The 17228-nt window shown below is 42.1% G+C and overlaps 1 protein-coding gene across 2 annotated transcripts in view; it reads left to right on the top strand.

Moving 5' to 3' along the window:
• The first annotated feature begins 3598 nt into the window (after positions 1-3598).
• Positions 3599-17228, top strand: part of PAPSS1 (3'-phosphoadenosine 5'-phosphosulfate synthase 1) — a 106384-nt gene continuing 92754 nt past the window's right edge. The window contains exon 1 of one of the 2 annotated variants that reach the window (XM_003829990.5): positions 3599-4115. In XM_003829990.5, coding sequence (XP_003830038.3) covers positions 3828-4115 — 288 coding nt within the window. In that variant the 5' untranslated portion in view covers positions 3599-3827. Of the gene's footprint in view, positions 4116-4206; positions 4393-17228 lie in introns of those variants that run through there. The other variant, XM_008955360.4, reaches the window with a different exon arrangement.

The following is a 17228-nucleotide window of genomic DNA, read 5'->3' as shown; positions in this document are numbered from 1 at the left end:
ACTACAATGCCGACTAGGTGACAATAGTTTGCAGGGCTGGGGCAAAGATTTCCAGAAGACCGTGTATGCTCTGAATCAGCATCCAATATATGGTACTGTTTCTCCCATAGCCAGGAATCACGGGTCCAGGAATCAAGGGGTGGAAGTGGAAGTGGCACCACTCACCATCACCCCTAGTGATCCACTAGCAACATTTTTGCTTCCTGTTTCTATGGCATTACATTCTGCTGGTCTAGAGGTCTTAGTTCCAGAGGGAGAAACGCTGCCACCAGGAGACAAAACAATTCCATTAAACTATAAGTTAAGATTGGCACCTGGACACTTTGGGCTCCTCCTACCTCTAAGTTAACAGACTAAGAAGGGAGTTACAATGTTAGCTGGGGTGACTGACCCAGACTATCAAGATGAAATCAGTCTACTACTCCACAGTAGAGGTAAGAAAGAGTACACATGGAACACAGGAGATCCATTAGTTCGTTTCTTAGTATTACCCTGTGATTAAGGTCGATGGGAAACTACAACAGCCCAATCCAGGCAGGACTACAAATGGCCCAAACCCTTCAGGAATGAAGGTTTGGGTCACTCCACCAGGAAAAAAAAAACCCACCACCTGTTCAGGTACTTGCTGAAGGCAAAGGGAATACAGAATGGGTAGTAGAAAAAGGTAGTCGTCAATACCAGCTATGAGCACATGACCAGCTGCAGAAACGAGGACTGTAATTGTCATGAGAATTTCCTCCTTCTTTTGTTAAAAACATGTTTGTGCATGTATACACTTGTACTAAGAAAATATCTTCATTTTATTTCCTTTTCCTTTATCATGTGATATGAGATTCACTGACTTCATATCAGCATTTAAGTATTGTTAACTTTATGTAATAGTATGTGAGTTGGGGACTGCATTTCCAGTTGTACAAAGGACAGTTCAGTTATGTTAGACATAATTATGACCTTATTATTGTCTTATTTGAAGATTATGAATGATCTCAGGAGATGTGTATGGGTTCAAGTTGTCAAGGGGTGGACTTGTGATGGTTAATACTGAGGGTCAACTTGATTGGATTGAAAGATGCAATATTGATCATTGTCAGGTTGTTACCCAAGGAGATTAACATTTGAGTCAGTGGGCTGGGGAAGGCAGATCCACCCTTAATTGAGTTGGCACCACCTAAACCGCTAACAGGGAATATAAAGCAGGCAGAAAAACGTGAAGAGGCAAGATAGGCCTAGCCTCCCAGCCTACATCTTTCTCTCGTGCTGGATGCTTCCTGCCCTTGAACATCGGACTCCAAGTTGTTCAGTTTTGGGACTTAGACTGGCTCTCCTTGCTCCTCAGCTTGCAGGCAGCCTATTGTAGGACCTTGTGATTGTGTAAGTTAATACTTAATAAACTCCCATTCATATGTATATATCCTATTAGTTCTGTCCCTCTAAGGGAACCCTGACTAATACAGAGGATCATTGTCTTTATCCATTATTTCAGTAGAAAATGAAAAGTGGTGATATTAAAATGATATCATTTCTTCTTTATTTATTAGTGGTACTTCTGTAAAGAGAAACTTCTCCTTATCAATTTTTTGGGTCCCAGACAGTCCAGGGAAAGCAGAGTAAATGCTTAATTCATCCCGTTTACTTACCAGTTTTCAAAATAATGAGTTGGTTTCCTAGCATTCTCTAAGAGTGACAATAAATTTTAAAAAAATCATCATCATTACAAACACCTAGATTTAAACATATTTGATATATTTTAATATTTTGTAGTTCTAGTCCATTTAGTGCTTTAATTCTCCCATCTTTGACATGGAAAAATTTCTTTAAATTGGTTTCTGAGTCCTTTTGACATAATCCGAGTAGCTTTTGATAGCCTTTTGTTATGTTTCCTGTTTGATGTTTCTGGCTCATTTGCATGACCCATATCTGGAATCATGAATTTGGATGGACAGTATCAATGTAAACTTATGATATATTTTACCTTAAAAAAAAGTCTTTTACTAGAAATAAGGTCAAACTCACAGCAGTGAGCACTCCTAGAGCCAGATCGTTATATCTAAATACCATTTCCCTCTAATAAGAATCAGAACTCAGAGCAATGGCTAACTTCAGATGTGGCCCTATTTTCTCATATGAAGCTTGAGATCTTCTTCCAAGCTCATTCTTGTTATTGGCAGAATTTGAAATTATATTGAAATTCAGTTCTATGTATGAACCCCAGATTGAAATTCCCTAAAAAAAAGCTGAAGGGAACCATTCACATTTTAAGTAGTCAAGTAACAAGATCAGATTTCTGTTTCAGAAATACCGCTCTGACAGCAGGTGCAAGAATGGGGTGTGTGGCGGGGGTGTGGAGAGCGGCTGCACAGCTGGGAGGATGTCCAGTGAACGGGCTTAATGATAACTCAGGCTGGATATAGGGGAGGCCTAATTTAAGACAGTAGCAGTGGGGTAAATAGATGGAGGGCTGATTTGCTAGTCACTAACAGGCAGCAGCCTCAGGTCTTGGTGATGGGGGCTGATTTGCTAGTCACTAACAGGCAGCAGCAGCAGCCTCAGGTCTTGGTGATGGGGGCTAATTTGCTAGTCACTAACAGGCAGCAGTCTCAGGTCTTGGTGATGGGCGGGGTCAGGGGCGGAGGGCGGCTGTGTCACAGAGGGGCAGAGCTGCAAGCAACTCTCTTGGTGCCAGGGGCAAGCTGCGGAAAAGAGAACTCAGAGTTATGGGGGGTGTGGGGAAGATAACTCCTGGAGGAAACTCTGTCATGCCCCCAGCCCATCCTCCTACGAACTAGCCCTGGAATAATTAGGTGAATTTGAAAATGTCCTCTGTAGGCGGGAGTTCTATTCGGGGTTACCTGCGGCCTCCCCGGTCCTGGATTTCAGTCCTCTAGGTATTTCCTGAGTAGCTCTTAATAATACAGAAGCCCCTTTCCGGTGTAGGTCGGTAAGAAGCACTGCACAGAAATCTGATGCGAAGTGGGGCCTCCTAGCGGAGAGGGAGGCACCTTATAAGTAATCACTAATCCAGGTTGAGATATTAATTATTGATGTCAAGAAATCGGGCTTTTATATTTTTTTAAAAACTGTGTCTTGAGGCCAGGCGCTGTCGCTCACGTCTGGAATCCCAGCACTTTGGGAAGCTGAGGCGGGCGGATCATGAGGTCAGGAATTCGAGACCAGCCTGGCCAACATAGTGAAACCCCGTCTCTACTAAAAATACAAAAATTAGCCGGGCGTGGTGGCACACGCCTGTAGTCCCAGCTACTCCGGAGGCTGAGGCAGGAGAATCGCTTGAACCCGGGAGGCAGAGGTTGCGGTGAGCCGAGATCCTACTACTGCACTCCAGCCTGGGCGACAGAGCAAGACTCCGTCTCAAAAAAAAAAAAAAAATTGTGTCTTGAGTAGAGTTTTAATGTGGAGAATGAGCTGTTCGGTAAATCAATTCTTCCCTTTGCAAAGCTGTAAAACATTTAAAACATTTGGCCAGGGTGACATGGGCACAGAAGGGGCAGTCAGGAGGCCAGCAGCCAGGTCCGTGGAGGAGTAGCCAGAGGTGCAGGAGGCCGCGTCAGCGTCCTCCCAATCAGCCTCTGCTGAGGGAGAGCCGCGCGCGGCGAGCCGCGCACTCCCCTTGCCTTTCTCCCGGCGGCTGGTACTCGCTCTTAGAGATCTGCGCTAGCTCAGAACTAGGCTCGGTGCCGCAGAGGCACCTGAGGTTCCACGACTGCATTCCAGGCCCCGCCCCTTCATCGGGATCTGGAAGGAGGAGCGCCGTGCGCGCCCGCGCCGGCGCGAGCGCTGAAGCTCCGCCCCCAGTTTCTACCTCCGGTTCTATGCCGGCGTTTCGCCCTTCCCCACAGACCTCTGCCCCGGACCCATTTCCGAGGCGCGCCGCATGCGCCGCGCAACCTAGGCCACGAGCACGGGCGCGTGCGCAAGTCAGCGCGCGCCCGCCCCGACGCGAGGAGGCCCCGCCCTCCAGCCCCGCCCCGCTCGCTGGCCTGCCCTCCTGCTACCCTCCCGGCACAGAGAACCCCGGCTGCTCAGCGCGCTCCGCGGTCATGGAGATCCCCGGGAGCCTGTGCAAGAAAGTCAAGCTGAGCAATAACGCGCAGAACTGGGTAAGTTGGGGAGGAAGGCGAGACGGCGAGGAGCGGAGGGGCTGTGGGAGCAGCTCGTTCCGGAGCCGCCGCCTCTCTCCCGCCTCCTCCGCATCCATCCTTCCAGGAGCGCGGAGGTGGGTTCCGGGGCTGCGGCGCCTCCCGGCTGGGGCCGTGGGTGGTTGCGAGGCAGAGGGGCGCGGCGCAGGGTGGGGGTCTCGCCCTAGCTTGGCGCAGCGTGCGGTCCGAGCCACCGTTCGTGGGAAGAACGCCCCCCCTCCCCAGCGCCTCCGCTCAGGTAAGACCCCCAGGAAAATCCTTCACCCGTGAACTGGCGCTTGCTGAAACCTCCGGGTGCTGAAACCTGCGGCTGCAGAAACAGGAGCTTCCTGCATACCTTGGAGTGGCCTGAAGATCTGCAGAGGAGGCGGAGGCGGGCGCCTTCGACGCGTTCTTGGCTTTTCTTGGCTCTGCCAGTGCGGTTGGCCCAGGTTTGGGTCCATCTCCGTGTCTTTCCATTTCTGAGTTTCAGTGTGAAAGGAGAGTACCCAACAATGTGGTCATTCATGAGTTGAGACTGCCCTGAACTGAGGTTCTTTGTGTCTCTGTGTTAAATCGGAATGTTTAACAAGTAAGAGTTTGAAAGACTCCATTCCTGGTGACAGTCAGGTATGGGACCAGTCCTTTATAACGTTTAGTAACGACTGCCAGTTGACTTTGTAAAGTGCTGTGTCCTCATAACGTTGCTTACTTCCTTAATTTCTCTGTGATGAGAAAGAGCCTTATCTTCCTTTGTAAGTGTGTGGCAGGGAAGGGCCCATCTTTGGAGTCTGGAAAGGCACTGGTTTAAGTTGAGATGGAAATGTTATTTCACAGTCCAATGGAATAATAAGGTTTAAATGCAATGTCTCCCAAAACGTTACTTGCCCTAGATGAATCAAAGAAAAAAAAAAAAGCAATTTCAGGCAAATGTTCTTTGGAAGTCATTAATATACCACATCTGTTGTTATTGTTATCATGAATTGTTCACTGATTCCTCTCTCCTTTTATTTAACTCTATAGATGGTAAGGAGGGGAAGGAGATTTAAAAGATGAATTAGAACAGTGGAAAGAGCGCTGGACTCCTGGCCTGGTCTCTCATCCCAGCTTTGCCATTTACTAGCTGTGTGATCTTGAGGAGAGTCACTTTACTTTTTCGAACCTCAGTTAACTTAAGGGTATAATAGTATGTACTTCACGGGATTGTTCTGCTGAACAAAGAAGACAGATCATGAATTTGAATGTGCGGTGAAACCACTGCCTTGAAACTCAGACTCAGTTTCGCTTCTGTTACCTTAAGGTATTTCACGGTTAGGGAAATAAGGTTGGCTTACTTGGGGTATTTACAGATAATTTCTGTTACATTGTCCATTTATGTACTCATTTATTTATTAACATTTGCCACATGGTGCGTATTCTATGTAGAGACTTGTGCTAGACATGGTGGTGAAAAATGTGGGACTTACTGCTTGCCTTCTGGTAGTTCATGGTTTGTGTTGGGGTTGTGACATTTGCCAAGTGGTGAATATGTCTTTGTGGTCCAGAGTGAGTGGCGTAAGACAGAAGTTTTATTGCAATTTAGAGGAGAGATTAGTTTCGCCTGGGCGTTTTGGGAGGGTTTATGGAGGATTTCAGATTTCTGAGTCAGAGGGGAACTGCGTGGATAAGTGTTGGGAACAAAAATTACTATTTTTTTTACTCCAGAAACATTGACGAAACTTGTTTGACTGCCCTGGAGAGTTTTTGTTGGGAAGTGGAGGTAAGGTTCAATAGGGAGGCTGGGGCTCCGTGATGCTCTTGTGTTTGGCTGCAGAGAAGACTTGATTCTATGGGGGATTTTTGATGGGGCTAGAATTTTAAATTTTCTGATCCTTGTAAATTTTTCTCTCCCTCATGGAACACCCATCATCTCTTCCTCTCTCATATTTAAATCATCTTAATAGGCACAAGTGTGAAGAACCCATATACCTTTAAAATTCCTATCACAGGATAAAATTGGTAATCCAGGAAGAATGTTCCGCTGAAGAAATGTAGACCCTGGTAGGACCCAGATGGGGAAGCCCTGGAGACCAGACAAGGTTATAGTAAGGTTTAAATGAATTAATAGATTTGAAGCCTGCCTGGTACATGAGCACTATTCATGTTCTTGTTAATTCATCCAGTGTGAGGGGCTGAAGGGCTGGGGTAAGGTGGCAGTGGGACTAGAGGAGTAGCTGCATTAAAAACATTTAAGGAAGAGTAGAGAGGACCGACTAGATTTAGGGGATGAAAAAGGGAGAAATGTTAAAAGATGATCCTGAAGTTTTGGTCTGGGAAGTGGGGAGAAAGGTTGTTACCTGTGTGGAAATTGGGAAGTAGGTTGGGCACGGGGGTAAGGGTGATATTAGTTAAACACAAAGGAGAGTTTAGTGTGTGCCAGGAACAGTTTGAAATGTTTTACCTATATTAGCCCATTGAGTTTTTGTTACATTTCTGAGGGTGAATATCATGAGAGACAGTGTTTTGTTAAAAGCAGGACCCTGGAGCTGACTGCCTGGGCTGAAATCTGGACTCCACTATTTATTAACTATGTAACTTTTGGTTTGTCACTTAATTTCTCTATGCCTCTATGTGCTTATCTGTAAAATGAGAATGATAGCCTCACAGGGATATTGTGACAATTAGAGTTAGCTCTTACTGTTATCATCCTCTATTACAATTAGCATTTGCATTTTATAGATGACGAAACTGAGGCACAGAGATGTCATGGAGCTTGTTAGTGCTGGACCCATTTTAAACCTGTTGCATTTGAGGGACAGCCTTAGTAGAGATAGTCTATAGAGGAAATATGAGCCATGTATATAATTCAACATTTACTAGATACCACATTAAAAAGTAAAAAGTAACAGCGAAATAAATTTCAATAATATATTTAACCTACTATATCCCAAATACTATCATTTCAGTGTTTTTTCAATGTTAATATAAGTTCAACACTATCATAATTAATAAAGAGTTATACAAATCTGGAGTTTTTTTTTACAGTTAGTAGACATTTCACTTCATACTATCCACTTTTCAAATAGTAGGGACATGTGGATAACATAGTTACAGAAATTGAGTTGTGCTGAGGTTGGAAGTAAAGGTTTCATAGTTAAATTTGAGTTAAAGAATATAAGGAAAGTAAATGTGAGACCAAATACTAAGCTTTGGATAATAGCTCCTGTTAAGGATTAGGTAAAGGAAGTGTACTCGTGGGAGACAATAGGCAAAGAGATGGGAAAATGTAGTCTTACAGCTCTGGGAAATGGTTAGAATTACAGGAAGTTAAAGTTGTCCATATACCTGTGAGAATAGTAAAGAAAAACCAAGAAATTGACTTGCTCTTGGAGCTGCCTCTTACTTCAGTCTGATAAAGCATCAGATATAATGAATATCATTTTCTATCCAATTGAATCTTTTTCCAATGGGACCAGTTTTCATCTGCCCTTGGGGATGTGTTAGTTGGGCTGAGGGAAATTTGGGACACTCAGTTCAGGCCCAGGTGTCATTCACCCATTTTGTAGAATCATATTGGGCTGAATCCCTGTTGGACCTGCCTTACAGTGGAGTAGTGTCCTAAAAGAAGCGTTTGAAACTGGGCGTGACATTAAGAAGCATATGCAGTCTCTGGTTTGCTTTTACATTCACCTTTCACAACTCCCTGAATTTCCATAGCTCCAGCCCAACTTTCTGTCCATACCATACATCCTCATGGTTTTACACAAGCCTTTCCTTCTCCCTGGGATGCCTGTTACCCTTTGTCAGGGGCTGAAATGTTTAGAGCCTTGGACCATTTTACCTTAACAAATGTGTGGCCCTCATAGGTACATATGTTCACTTGCTCGTGGGCTGAATTGTTTGTGCTCTTCTGCATTATGTTGCATTCTCTCTGCTGTTATGTATCTTGTGATCATACTTCATTATAGATGTTTTGTATCTACACCGAGCTTTTCCTGATATAACAGAATTGGGGATAAGGGGCAGATGCAAAGTAGCTCGGTAGCTCTGATATTGAAATCCTTAGATGATTCATTAGTATCTTACAAAAGCTTAAGTAACGGAATAAGCTCCATATGTGGGAGGATTCAGATTACGGTTTTGTCACTTACCATCTGGGTGATCTTGGGAACATTATTTAACTCCTTCATCTCTCAATATCCTCATCTGTAATGAGATAATAAAACATACCTCATAGTGAGGCTAATGGTGCATACCATATGGGGTTATAGTGAGGTTTAAAGAAGTTAATATATTTATAAAACTATGGTTCCTGGCACATGAGTACTATTCTTGTTCTTATTATTTATTAGCTCCTTAAATATTTAACACTTAAACTTTGTATGTGCCTTTGTTCCAGGTCCTGAGGATGCAGTGGTAAAAAGACAGAAAAGTGTCCTGTTTCATGGATATTACATTCTACCTGGGAGACAGTTAATTAAACCAAATAAATGAATGAAATAATTCTCCCTTTTACCAATTCTATCTTTCCCAAACAGCTTGTCTCCTTATATGTGGATGTTTTTCGTAGAAGGCCAGCAGCACATTCTGGATTTAGCTGAATACTCAGATGATACAAAAATGAAATAAGAACACAGAAGTGGAACAGACAGCCAAACAAGAGGCCAATGTACTTGTCCTTCAGAGGATTGGCCTGGGTGTGGTCAGGGGCAGGCATTGGTCTTTTATTTCCCCCACCCCCAGGTTTAACAGAGAATTGATCTTTCTACCCTGGGAAGATGATACTAAAAAAATTGCCTGATGAAAAGGGAAACTTAAACTTCTACCAATAACAGCAATAAGACGAATGATAGTGAGGTCTAGATCTGTGTTGTCCGGTTCACGATCCACTTGTGGCAACTGAAATTTAATGAACATTAAGAAAGTAAAAAATTCTATTTGTTAGTTGCAGTAACCACATTTCAAGAGCTGTGTATGTGGTTAGTGGCCACAGGAATTGGACAGCACAGTATAGAACATTTTCATCATCTCAGGAAGCTCTATTGGACATTGCAGATCTAGATGTAGCTTTGTGATGGCTGCCATTTTTTTTTCCTACTTATCTGTGTGTTTATGTATTCAGGTATTTTTACTCTGTTCCCAAGAACAGGAAATTTCCAGAGTCAGTGGATACTTTGAAATTTTAGTTTTGGGCAGTTTTGCACCCTGGCTTCTGGTAGCGTGTCCAGCAGTATTAGCCTCCCCTTAGCGTAGTTGCTTCTTCAGATTTGAAGTGTCAATATGCTTCCCAGCCTGGGTATGTTACATTGAATTTTGAGGAGTAGTTCTCTATGCCAGTGGTTCTCAATCGTGAGATTTTACCAGCCCTAGGGGGCATTTGGCAATTCTGGAAACAATTTTGGCTATTCTACTTGCGTATGGAGGGGGATAATTCTTCTAACATCTATTGGAAAAGATTTCTTAAAAAATCTAAATTTCTAAAAAAAATTCTTAAATCTGAAATGCAAATGTAAAATCCAGTTGAAAAATCCAATTGATGTGGCATTTTTTTCCCCCATCAGCCTGGAAGTTGCCATTTCTTACTCTGAGATGGATCAGTTACTCATAACATACCAATAACAAGACAGGAAAACCCCAATCCTGAATTGTTTTGAAATCAGATTAAGTAATTAGTTCAAATGGAGGGAGTGATTTTTCTTTTTGGTATTAAGCGGTAGTAAAGAGAATGTTCTCAGGGAGACTATTGCAGTGGCTATAGAGACTTCTGCAGTGGAGTTTTGCCGTAGGGGAGAGATTGGGCTCAGTTCCAAATACAGTAAGGAAAAGTGGAAATTTATGGTGAGGGAGCAGGGTGGGGGTCGGTGGATGGAAAATTACTAAGAGGAAAGATTAAGAATTAGGGAGTATTCTGACTAAAACGATTTAACAGGGTTCTTGCTGAAAGCAGGCAGGCCAAGGTGATCAGACATCATTGGGGGATGGTGCAGCTTGAAGACTTTGGTCAGCTATGGAGGATGGGGGATTTCTGCTAAAATTGGACTCTTGAAGACGTGCCCGAGGATAGGGCCCAGTTGAAAAAGGGTTCAGAAGGAGCCTGCCTAGTTTGATCAAGGAGAGAAATCTTGTCGGTGGTAATCGTTTCTGTGACATATCTTTTCCTAAAGACACAGTTGTTAAATTTTAACTGAATAATGATGGTGGAAATACCAGACATTATGTAGAGAAATTCAGTATCTGTCTTTGGATGAATGCAGCCATTGTGCAGGCTGTTTTCTCTTATTCTTCTCTCTAGTTACTTCGGTGCTTGCATACCTTCCCTCTGTCTTTGTCTTTCATATTTTTTTTTTCTTTTTTTTTTTTGTTTGAGACAGAGTCTTGCTCTGTTGCCAGACTAGAGTGCAGTGGTATGACCTTGGCTCACGGCAACCTCCACCTCACTGGTTCAAGTGATTCTCCTGCCTCAGCCTCCCGAGTAGCTGGGACTACAGGTGTGCACCACCATGCCCAGCTAATTTTTGTATTTTTAGTAGAGATGAGATTTTACCATGTTGGTCAGGATGGTCTCGATCTCTTGACCTCGTGATCTGCCCACCTCGACCTCCCAAAGTGCTGGGATTACAGGCGTGAGTCACCATGCCCGGCCTGTCTTTCATATTTTTAAGTGTACAATTCAGTGGTTTTTAGTATAGCCAGAGTTGTACAGCCATCACCAGAATCTAATTTTAGAACATTTACATGTCCCCAAAAAGAAACCTTGTACCCATTAGTAGTCATTCCCCAGGCTCTGCATTTTCTCCTAGCCCCTGACAACCAATAATGTACTTTCTGTCTCTATGGATTATGCTATTGTGGGCTTTCCTAGAAATGAAATTATATAATCTATGGCCTTTTGTATCTGGCTTTTGTCACCTAGGATAATGTTTTCAAGCGTCATCCGTGTTACAACATGTATCAACTAGCCTGGCCAACATGGTGAAACCTCGTCTCTACTAAAAATACGAAAAAAATTAGCCACGCATGGTGGCATGTGCCTGTAATCCCAGCTACTCAGGAGGCTGAGGCAGGAGAATCGCTTGAACCAGAAGGCGAAGGTTGCAGTGAGCTGAGATCATGCCACTGCACTCCAGCCTGGGCAACAGAGCAAGACTCCATTTTGTATTTTTTTTTTAATAGTTCATTCATTATATGGTTGAAGAAAAAGATCCCATTGTATGGATAATAACACATCTTTTTTTTTTTTTTTCTTTCCCGAGACGGAGTCTCGCTCTGTCGCCTGGCTGGAGTGCAGTGGCGCAATCTTGGCTCACTGCAACCTCTGCATCCCTGGTTCAAGCTGTTCTCCTGCCTCAACCTTGCGAGTAGCTGGGATTATAGGCACGTGTCACCACGCCCAGCTAATTTTTGTGTTTTGAGCAGAGACGGGGTTTCACAATGTTGGCCAGGATAGTCTCGATCTCTTGACCTCATGATCCACCCGCCTGCGCCTCCCAAAGTGCTGGGATTACAGGCATGAGCCACCACGCCCGGCCACATCTTCTTTATTCATCAGTTGGTGGACATTTAGGTTGTTCCTACTTTTTGGCTATCATGAATAAATGCTATGAACATTTGTGCATAAGTTTTTGTGGTTAGTCTTATGTGGTTTTAATAGTTAATTTCAACCTTTGAGGTGGACATTAGTGTATTTTGGCTGCCCAGTCTCTGAACCTCCCTTGTATGTGTGGTGAATGCCTCACTGTGTTTGTGTTAGGAGACAGGGTCTGTTACAGATTAATGATTTCTTTATTTACCTATGTATAACTAGTTCTTTTTATGAAATGTTTTTGTTTTTACTGTGTCCTGAGTGTCTGGAAAGGATCAAACAACAAATAATGAATGAACAGTTAGTCCCAGGCCCATTCTGACTTCTAGGAGTGTCTTAGGGCCGGAATTCCCAGCTGGAGGTAATGGAATGTAGGGCCCTTCCATTAAAGGTACTGATATAAAAACTATTAAATATTTAGAAGTTCTTTAATCTTTAACAGAATAGTTGGAGAGCCGTAATGTGTATGCAGAGTGTATGCATGACAGATGGTACTGATGAGATAAGCATGCTAGTAACTTAGTCCTGATTCAGGACGTCTGTGGTAGGGCCTGAGATTTGCTTCCTAACAAGCAGCCAGGCCATGCCAGTGTTGCCACACAGCATATTTTGTAGTAGCAAAGTTTTAAGAGTAGCCTTTTCAAGTTGTTTTCTCAACATCCTCCAGGGATGTATGATCTTCACTTGCTTTTTTATCATTGACTTATTAATATTTAAAATATTAATTTCAGTTATTAGTTAACTCTGTGAACTAAAGGTTTTAATTATCAAGAAGTCTGTGAACCAAAGATTTCTTTTCATTGTATTCTACAGTCTCTCATTTATCCATATTGTTGCGATCTCTACAGTTTCATCCATATTGTGTCTAGGGACATAAAAGAAATGTGCCTGTTACCATTTCAGGGATTTCTCATTGGAGGAATACACTGTTTATCAGTTTAGGGTGGGTGATAGGATGGATGAAAGATGTTGAAGTCCACAATTATGCTTAGTATTTGGTATATGCTTTGTGTCTTTATACATTTCACTTAAAAATGCACAATTCTTTATAAAATGATGAAAAATTCACAAAATATGAAATTCTCTAAGTAGCATCACAGAGAAGTTGATTTCCTTACAGGCAAGTGGATAAAATAACAAAACGGCCATGTGGAAATTAAGATGGGTCAAAAAGGGCCACTTGTGTCATTGATGAGGATGGAAGTTTGTAGTATGTACAGAAAATGCATACCACAAATATCAGAGGACATGCAATATTAGCCTAGTGACAGGATTGTTAGTCATTTAGTTCTAAATGTAGTAAATATTAAATGGCCTTGCAATGAATTATTCCATTTCTGCTAGATTTAAGATTTCCGAATATCAGTCATCATTTCATTTGCAAGTTACACAGAGAAAACAAACCATACTTTAAAATAAATGTCTTGTATCTAACTTTTATGAGTACTAACTAGTAACAAAGGAGGTTGGGCATTGTGGAAAATATGGATAATTGTAACTCATTGTAAAGAACATGGCTGTGCTTTGGTCAAGGATAGGTTGAGGCAAACGTCCAGAATGACTCAGCGAGTTTACAGCGCAGGTATATAACTCCACTTGTTATCACAGCCATGTAGCCATAACATGAGAAGGTTCATCATTTGGCTGTAAGCCACTATTGTTTGTAAAAGGTATAATTGCCTTGCTGACATTGTATGGGTACGCTTGCACCCAGAGAAGGAGAGAGAGAGCCAGAGCTGTCCATCTTTGCAGATGGACAGGAGCGAGCCAGGACACAGCTCGTCTTGCTCACACCCAGAGAGAGAGAGAGAGATTTAAGCTGCTGACCCTGAACGGAGAGCTGGCCGTGTAGCTATGTGTGGGAGCTGCTGGACTAAGCAATCAAGACAAGGCAAACAGTGTGAGAGAGCTAATGTGAGTGAGCTGCTGATGAGAGAGCTGCTGAGTAAAACTACCTTTCACCTGCCTATGCCCCTGAGTGTTCTTTCAGCTATCTGCTCATCCACTTACTCCCTTCAGACCCCAGCATGAGCTGGAACCTGACCCCGAGCAGGACACTCATAGTCCTTGACCTACTTTCTAGGAAATAATATATAGGCACAAGAAGACAAATAAATGTGTTAATGGTACATAAATAACAAAAGAATGATATGGGCAGTAAATGTTATAGGGACTTCCTAGGTACACATACTTACACTGAGCCAGATATACATATATATATATTTTTCTACAAAGCACCAGACTATTAAGTAAGAAGCACTAAGCTTGGTTTCTCTCTCCTGTGTATGGAAACTAGGGCACCGAAGACTCAGTATAGAAATGTACTTTAAAAAATAATTCCAACCCAGAAAGCCAAGAATAGAAATTTAGAGGTGGAAGGAAGTAACTCATTCTCAACCCTTAATGAGTCATTAATGTCATGTTTCCTCAGCAGAATTATAGAAAGGATTTGGCTGAAGTGGGTGCAGAAGGAAGGAAAGGGGAAGTAGAAGAAGATTACATGTATAAGTGGCTGTGGAGTCTAAAAATTCAGGCCTAAGTCTACCACTTTGCAATTCTGTAACCACCCAATGCGTTCATTTTGCCTGCTGCCCACAGGCAAATTTATCAAGACAGGGTAATTGCAATAGAGAAAGAGTTTAATTAATGCAGAGCCAGCTGAACAGGAGACTTTTATTATTGAACAAATCAGCCTTCCTCAAAATTTAGAGGCCGGAGTTTTTTAAGGATAGTTTGGTTGGCAAGGCAATGGGTGCAGCCAGTTCGTTGGGGATGTAATCATAGGGGTGTGGAAGATAGTCCTAGTGTGTTAAGTCCACTTCTGGTTGGGAGCACACAGGTGGTTGGTGGGTCCAGGTGGAGCCATTGAGAGTCAGAAATGCAAAAACCTGAAAAGACATCTCAAAAGGCCAATCTTAGGTTCTACAATAGCGATGTCATCTGCAGGAGTAACTGGGGAAGTTGAAAATCTTGTGACTTCTGGAATAGTGGCTGGTAATCATTTATGTTTACACCTTGGGAGAGTTCAGGCTCCTCTCATCTCCTAACCTGGTGGTCTTTTATTCGCTTTAAAAGATGGTTTACTTTTGGGGAAGTACTATTATCATTTAAACTAAAAGCTAAATTTCTCCCAAAGTTAGCTTGACCCAAACCCAGCAACACCTAAGGGCAGTTTCGAGGTTAAAGGCAAGTTGGAGGTTGGTTAGATCAGATCTTTTTCACTGTTAACAATTTTCTCACTTATAATTTTTGCAAAGGCTATTTCAATTCCAGTAGTTTTATAAAAGTGCTCTTTGATTTACTTTGAAAAATTGGGAGGTAGGACAATGTGGCAATTTTTTTTAAGTTTATTTTTTAATATGAAAAATATTCTTAAAAACTTTAGCTGAATTAAATTTAAAAGAGTTTGAGCAAAGAACAATTCGTGAATCAGGCAGCCTCCTGAGCCAGAGTAGGCTCAGAGGCTCCAGTGCAGCCGCATGGTAGAAGATTTATGGACAGAAAAAGGAAAGTGGTGCATAGAAAATGGAAGTGAGGTCCAGAAACAACTGGATTGGTTATAGCTCAGCATTTGGCTTATTTGAACATGGTTTGAACAGTTGGCCACATTTGATTGGCCAAAACTCAGTCATTGGCACAAGGGTGGATACAGTCTGTTTATGTCTTCAGCTAGGTTAGTTTACTACATATGGAGAAACCTTTAGGCTGAACTTAAAATATGTAAAAGAGGTAGCTTTAGGCTTAACTTGATTTAACAATATCAAACATACATAAACCAAAAAAAATCTCCTTATATCCAGAGTACTATGTTTGCTGCCAGAATCTTTTTAAATGTAGGAGGCAAGAAACTGAGGGAGCATTCTTTTTAGAGATTAAAACAGACGGTCTCTACTTACCCTGTCTGTATTTTTTCTCAACCATATTCTCAGCAGTTGATAGCTTGACAGATAATTTTTATGCATTCTAGCTTGATTTGATAAGAAAAGCAGAAGATATTTTACAGAGCCCAAATCAATTAAAATTCATTAGATATATGTTTCTTCTTGTCTATAAAGAGTGAAGTAACTTGGAAAAATCCTCAAACAAAATGACCAAGCCAAACAGGTTCTACCAGTATAGGCAGCAAAATGTGTATAGCACCCTCTGCAATTCCCTTTTAGCAGAGACTTTAGCTCCCTTTTCCTCCTTAGCCAGTATCAATGGGAGCTAAAGCTAAAGAGGTGCCACTGCTTCTCAAGATATACAAATGTCTACTTCTGAAGCCCTCTTTTTTAAGTTCTTGGAAATGTAGAGCTGGTAAGTTGTATTTGCTTCATCAGTTTATTGAAAAGAAATGAATCAGTTTACAGTCCCACCAACAGTGTAAAAGTGTTCCTATTTCTCCACATCCTCTCCAGCACCTGTTGTTTCCTGACTTTTTAATGATTGCCATTCTAACTGGTGTGAGATGATATCTCATAGTGGTTTTGATTTGCATTTCTCTGATGGCCAGTGATGATGAGCATTTTTTCATGTATTTTTTGGCTGCATAAATGTCTTCTTTTGAGAAGGAAACCATCATTCTCAGTAAACTATCGCAAGAACAAAAAACCAAACACCGCATATTCTCACTCATAGGTGGGAATTGAACAATGAGATCACATGGACACAGGAAGGGGAATATCACACTCTGGGGACTGTGGTGGGGTGGGGGGAGGGGGGAGGGATAGCATTGGGAGATATACCTAATGCTAGATGACGAGTTAGTGGGTGCAGCGTACCAGCATGGCACATGTATACATATGTAACTAACCTGCACAATGTGCACATGTACCCTAAAACTTAAAGTATAATAAAAAAAAAAGAAGAAAAGAAATGAATCTACAGACTCATTACAATTTTTTGTAAGTGATTATTAAATATGTAAAAGTATTTTATTGGAAATAAAGTATTAATAGTTATTGTGTAAATAATTATTGTTAATGAGATGAGTAGATGGGAAGGGGTGCAGCTTTTGTGGCATACCTATTAAAAAGAATTGTCAAATTGTCCCTTTGGTCCCAGAGGATTTTTCAGGTAATGGTAATGATGATAATAAGATTCAGATGTGTGGGAGATGGCATTTCTACTGTACAGGATTGTGAAGGGGAAGGTAGGAAAAGAGATCCTTAATCTCATGGAAGTTGAAGATTTGGATAGAAATTTAATTCCTTAAAAGTCAAATCTGTGTCTTGGTGGAGGTCAGCAAAATGACAGAATGGGACTTCCCAGTGCTTGTCTTCACACAGAAACATTAATTGAACAACTATTCTTGCACAAAAATACTTTAATAAGAGCTAAGGAAACCAGGTGAGAGATGACCGCACCTGGATGTAGCAGAGAAATCAGAAAAAACACATTGAAGAGAGTAGAAAGAACAGTTTTACATGACCTATGTTACTGCCCCCAGCCTGCAACCTCAGGCAGCACATGTGGAGAAAGATACCCTTTGCTTAGGGGAGGAAGAGGGCAGTAAGCAAAAGATTTTGCCTCGGAACCCAACACCAGGCCCACCT

The sequence above is a fragment of the Pan paniscus genome, chromosome 3, assembly GCF_029289425.2.
Source record: "Pan paniscus chromosome 3, NHGRI_mPanPan1-v2.0_pri, whole genome shotgun sequence".
Taxonomy (NCBI): domain Eukaryota; kingdom Metazoa; phylum Chordata; class Mammalia; order Primates; family Hominidae; genus Pan; species Pan paniscus.
This window is presented reverse-complemented; position numbering and strand designations above follow the sequence as displayed.